At 45.0% G+C, this 6000-nt stretch overlaps 1 protein-coding gene across 1 annotated transcript in view; it reads left to right on the top strand.

Annotated features, from left to right (window-relative positions):
* Positions 1-2097: 2097 nt before the first annotated feature.
* dcaf13 (ddb1 and cul4 associated factor 13) overlaps positions 2098-6000 on the top strand; it is a 39258-nt gene continuing 35355 nt past the window's right edge. Inside the window, exons 1-2 of the mRNA XM_048596115.1 lie at positions 2098-2326; positions 5441-5640. Coding sequence (XP_048452072.1) covers positions 2257-2326; positions 5441-5640 — 270 coding nt within the window. The 5' untranslated portion in view covers positions 2098-2256. The remainder of the gene's footprint in view (positions 2327-5440; positions 5641-6000) is intronic.

Raw genomic sequence — 6000 nt, 5'->3', positions numbered from 1 at the left:
ATTAGGGATAGTCAACACGGTTTTGTGAAGGGTAGGTCGTGCCTCACAAACCTTATTGAGTTCTTCGAGAAGGTGACCAAACAGGTGGATGAGGGTAAAGCGGTTGGTGTGGTGTATTTGGATTTCAGTAAAGCGTTTGATAAGGTTCCCCATGGTAGGCTATTGCAGAAAATACGGAGGCATGGGATTGAGGGTGATTTAACAGTTTGGATCAGAAATTGGCTAGCTGTAAGAAGACACAGGGTGGTGGTTGATGGGAAATGTTCATCCTGGAGTTCAGTTACTAGTGGTGTACCTCAAGGATCTGTTTTGGGGCCACTGCTGTTTGTCAATTTTATAAATGACCTGGAGTAGGGAATAGAAGGATGGGTTAGTAAATTTGCGGATGACACCAAAGTCAGTGGAGTTGTGGATAGTGCGGAAGGATGTTGCAGGTTACAGAGGGACATAGATAAGCTGCAGAGCTGGGCTGAAAGATGGCAAATGGAGTTTAATGCAGAAAAGTGTGAGGTGATTCACTTTGGAAGGAGTAACAGGAATACAGAGTATTGGGCTAATGGTAAGATTCTTGGTAGTGTGGATGAGCAGAGAGATCTCGGTGTCCATGTGCATAGATCCCTGAAAGTTGCCACCCAGGTTGATAGCGTTGTTAAGAAGGCGTACGGTGTGTTAGGTTTTATTGGTAGAGGGATTGAGTTTCGGAGCCATGAGGTCATGTTGCAGCTGTACAAAACTCTGGTGCGGCCGCACTTGGAGTATTGCGTACAGTTCTGGTCACCGCATTATGGGAAGGATGTGGAAGCATTGGAAAGGGTGCAGAGGAGATTTACCAGGATGTTGCCTGGTATGGAGGGAAGGTCTTATGAGGAAAGGCTGAGGGACTTGAGGCTGTTTTCGTTAGAGAGAAGAAGGTTAAGAGGTGACTTAATAGAGACATACAAGATGATCAGAGGATTAGATAGGGTGGACAGTGGGAGCCTTTTTCCTCGGATGGTGATGGCTAGCACGAGGGGACAGAGCTTTAAATTGAGGGGTGATAGATATAGGACAGATGTCAGAGGTAGGTTCTTTACTCAGAGAGTAGTAAGGGCGTGGAATGCCCTGCCTGCAAAAGTAGTAGACTCGTCAACTTTAAGGGCATTTAAATGGTCATTGGATAAACATATGGATGATAATGTAATAGTGTAGGTTAGATGGGCTTCAGATTGGTTTCATAGGTCGGTGCAACATCAAGGGACAAAGGGCCTGTACTGCGCTGTAATGTTCTACGTTCTATGTTCACTCTGCTGTATCCTTCAGGTTCAATAAAACCCACCGAATAAAGTGTCCTTGAAATCAACTCCACAGCATTGAGGCACAACGCCTGCAAAATCAGGTAAATGGGCTGGATACCATAACTGAATAACCAAAACAACATTTCTTTCAATTCTCAAATGACCAAGAATCCATATATGCCTTAACGTCATCCTAAAGCACGAATCCATCGACATTAATGACTGGGAGGCAGGAGCTTGCTACCAATCATTCAAAGTGACCCAGGGGTTCGCCCGGCAATGACCGGGGTGCAGTAACATCCTCACCCCATCCCCCAACCCCGGACCCCTCTTCCCCCGGCCCATTTTCAGGCCCACAAACCCAACCAGCCAGGCCGCCTTATTCTCACTCTTTCACCACGCTGGCACATATCGCCACCATGGACTGGCTAACATCTCGGCCACCCCTGAGTGTGAGTGTCAGAATGTCCGCTGATGATAATCCCTCTCTGTTTTAACCAGAGATTGTGGGTGAGACACAGTAAAATTCAGAACACCCTCTTACCTGCGAACCTGATCTTGACCAGATCGAGCGGGTGCAGCACCAACGTGGAGACTACCCCGCCGCTGACACCGGCCGCCAGGTTCTCATACTTCACCAGCTCCAAGAACCGGAGCAGCGCGGCTGTCCAGCTCAGCTCAGCTTCGGGGGCCTGGCCGGCTCCTGAGGACATTCCTCTTCTCAGCGATCAGAGGGAACCCCTTGGTGTCAGACAACAAACGACACCGACAGAAGGGAGCGCAACCGCCACGCACGCGCTTCAGAGGGCAAAGGTCAGTGCGCCGCTATCGCTCCGCCCCCTGCATCAACGTTTTCACGGCGGGGCCTGGTGATTCGTGTTCTATCAAACGGACGGAGGTCATGGCCAAATTTGAAAGCGAGTTTTGATACGATTTACATAGTCGCTGGTGGTCGGCTAGACTGGAATTGGCTTCCCACGTGATGAAGGTGAAGATCTTGTCCCGCAATCCGGACGATTACGTTCGAGAAACGAAGAATGACATTCAGAGAGGTAAGTGGTGGGGGAGGCCGGGTTCCTTATTCACATTACCACAGCAAGCCTGGGCCTGGCCAGCCAGCGGCCATGTGTTTTGGAGTACGCGTTGGGGTGCGCAGACTGGATAGCTGTCGTGTGTTGCTGGACAGAGTTGCATCAGGGAAGGCAAGTTGAATTTTAGGCCCCTGGAAAGTACATAGGATCATAAAGTTCTAGAGATATATATCACGGAAACAGACCCTGCTGTCCGAGTCGTCGATGCCGACCAGATATCGTAAATTAATTTAGTCCTATTTGGCCCATTATCTATCTACAACATTCCGATTCATGTACCCGTCCAAATGCCTTTTAAATGCTGAAATAGTACCAGCCTCCTCCACTTTCTGTGGCAGCTCATTCCATACACGCACCATCCTCTATGTGGAAAAATAATTCCATTTGGGTCCCTTTTAAATCTTTCCCCTCTCGCCTTAAACCTCTGCCCTCTAGTTTTGGACTCTCCTACTGTGGGGAAAAGACCTTGACTATTCACCTTCTCTATGTCCCTCATGATTTTATAAACTTTTATAAGGCCAGCCAGGTATCAGCCTCCAACGGTCCAGGGAAAATAGCCCCAGTCTATTCAGCCACTTTATCGCTCAAACTCTCTAATACTGGCAGTATCCTTGTAAATCTTTTCTGAATCCTTTCAAGTTTCACAATATCTTTCCTATAGCAGGGAGACCAGAACTGAACACAGTACAAGTAGTTGTTCCATAACGCAATAGTTGTGTTCTTGTGTGACTTTGCGCTAAAGAAAATCGTGCTTTAGAACATTGCCATTGAAAATCGTGTTATAGGGAATCGCTATAGAAATTTGCTATACCTGTATAGTAGAAAGCTTGCATTATCCAAACAATGTCCACTATTCATCAATGGTGTTACAGTCAATTTGTGTTAGTAAAATGCACGTTGTAGCAGAACTGCCTGTATTCCAAAAGTGGACTAACCAATGTCTTGTACAGCTGCTACATGACATTCCAACTGGTATACTCTATGCACTGGCCAATGAAGACAAGCATGCTAAATGTCACCTTTGCTATGCGACTCCACTTTCAATGAACCATGCATCTGCACCCCTAGGTCCATTTGTTCAGCATCATTCCCCAGGGTCCAGCCCCAATTTGCCTTACCAAAATGCAACACCTCCCATTTATCTAAATTAAACTCCATCTGCCTCTCCTTGGTCCATTGGCTCATCTGTTTAAGTTCCTAATGTACTCTGAGGTAACCTCCACTGTACACTACACCACCAATTTTGGTGTCATCTGCAAACTTACTAACCATACCTCCCACATTCACATCCAGATCACTTATATAAATTATGTAAAGCAGTGGACACAGCACCATTCCTTGTGGCACACCACTGGTTAAAGGCTTCCAGTTTGAAAAGCAACCCTCCACCACCACAATCTCCTACCTTCAAGCCAATTTTGTATCCAATTAGCTAGCTCCCTGTAGATTCCATGTGAGCTAACCTTGCTAACTGTTCTACCAAGCTGAGCCATTTGCAGAGTTGAGTGGCCCTGAGGACACGCACAAGCATCAGCAAACAACCCTATTTCTGAAAAGGGTTGAGCATAGGATATTATCTTGAGGAGCTTTAGTGTTTTTGTTATCCAGTGATAGTATCATACCTCTGGACTAGGAGACCCAGATTTAAGTCCCTCCTGCTCCAGAGGCGTGTGATTAAAATCTCTGAATGGAGTTGATTAGAAAATCTTCTCCAGTGGAGTGTTGGCTTCTGGACAGAGAACAGGTCCAGTAGGGTAAGATGGAAACAGGTGTTACAGACAGACAGCATGACACAGCAGGAAGAACAAACTCCATCTGAGCTGTCATCGTTCTGTGAAACTCAGCTGGCGTCAGCACATATGCAATCTCCACTACAAAACATACCTTGAGAAACTTGAGGACTCTTGAGTTTCAGTGGTAACGTCCCTATCTCTGAGCCAGGAGACCTGGGTTCACATCTGCCTCAATGGAGTATCAGAACATCTCTGAACAGAAAATATCAGAGCGCAAAGTCAAACCAGCTCTCACCTGATACACTTGACCTGGGAGCATTCAGTCATACTTTGCGGAACTTTAGAGTAGGTGTGCAGTGGTAGTGTTCTATATGTGGGCTGAGAGACCTGGGTTCAAGTTCCAACTGCAAAGGTGTGCAAAAGCACATCTGAACAGAATTTTAACTTCTTTTTAATTTTGTTTCCTTTATTTTTCTGCTTTGCACCAGATTCTGTACCTAAGATAGTGCCATAAGTGGCGACTTTAAACTTTTCACTGTACTTACTTGAGTATGTCTGACACCTAAACCTAATTCAATTCAAAGGTTGAGCTCAAAAAAACTATATTGAGAAACCCTAGGATACAGTGGTAGCATCCCTATGTCTGAGCCAGGAGGCCGAGTTCTCAAGTCCCACTTACTCCTGAGGTGCATCATAACATTTCTGAAAAGGTTGAGAGATAGTGGGGACTGCCGATGCTGGAGAATCTGAGATAACAAGGTGTAGAGCTGGATGAACACAGCAGGCCAAGCAGCATCAGAGGAGCAGGAAAGCTGACGTTTCGGGTCTAGACCCTTCTTCAGGGTGTTCATCCAGCTCTACACCTTGTTATCTCTGAAAAGGTTGTTTTTTTTTTAAGAAAAAGTCCTTTAGGAACTGCTGCAGTGATATCCTGGAAGTAAGATGACCAACCTCCAACACCTGCAACTATTGTCCTTCGCTGCTGATGGCTCAGTAAATTATGCATTCCTTAATGACAAACGGTAAATGCAAAACAGGAAATGGCAGACTTAGTAAATGCAAATTTTGTCTTTGCCTGTGGAGCATGAGGACAAAATTCCAGAAATGCATGGTAGATTAAAACAAAAGTACAAGTTTTGTGCTAGTGTCCACATGGAGACCCAGGATTGCATGTGTGATCTAGAGAGGAGGTGCATCAAGTTAAAGGAGAGTTATTGGTGTGCAGTCTAGATGCATGCCACTGTTGACAGGATATGTTTACTTTAATAATAATTAAATAACTCGCACTCAAAATAATTAACTTTGTTCTCATTTGTTAAATCTCCAATTTTTATACTCTCAGTTCCAAGGAATTATGATCCTGTACTGCATCCTTTTGAGGTACCGAGGGAATACACGAGAGCGCTGAATGCAACCAAACTGGAACGGGTTTTTGCTAAACCTTTTGTAGCATCGCTGGATGGTCATGGGGATGGAGTGCATTGTATGGCCAAACACTTTAAGAGTTTATCCACAATAATCTCTGGGGCTTGCAATGGCGAGGTGGGTGATTGTATGAATTATTTTCATAAAATACAGTTTGGCTTTACGGTGGTAGAGTCGACACAGCTTGAATTGATTGTGGGCATTGACAAGTGGATTTGTCATAGTCCGTGCTGTGTTTTTTCTTATTAATTCATTCACGGATGTGGGAGACCCTGGCTAGGCTAGCATTTGTTGCCGATTTCTGATTTTCCAGAGGACAGTTAAGAATCAATCATATTGCTTAGGTCTGGAATCATATGTGATATGTGAATCATAAAAATATATCTCCCCTGTTTAACAAATAATATATAACTACAAATCAAGTTTAAAGCAATACCGTCTATCTTAGCACCTAATTTCCAAATCGTAATAATGTAT

Source organism: Rhincodon typus, chromosome 4 (genome assembly GCF_021869965.1).
Source record: "Rhincodon typus isolate 14 chromosome 4, sRhiTyp1.1, whole genome shotgun sequence".
NCBI classification, from domain to species: Eukaryota; Metazoa; Chordata; class Chondrichthyes; order Orectolobiformes; family Rhincodontidae; genus Rhincodon; species Rhincodon typus.
Note: the sequence above shows the minus strand (reverse complement) of the source record. Positions and strands in the feature narration are given on the sequence as shown.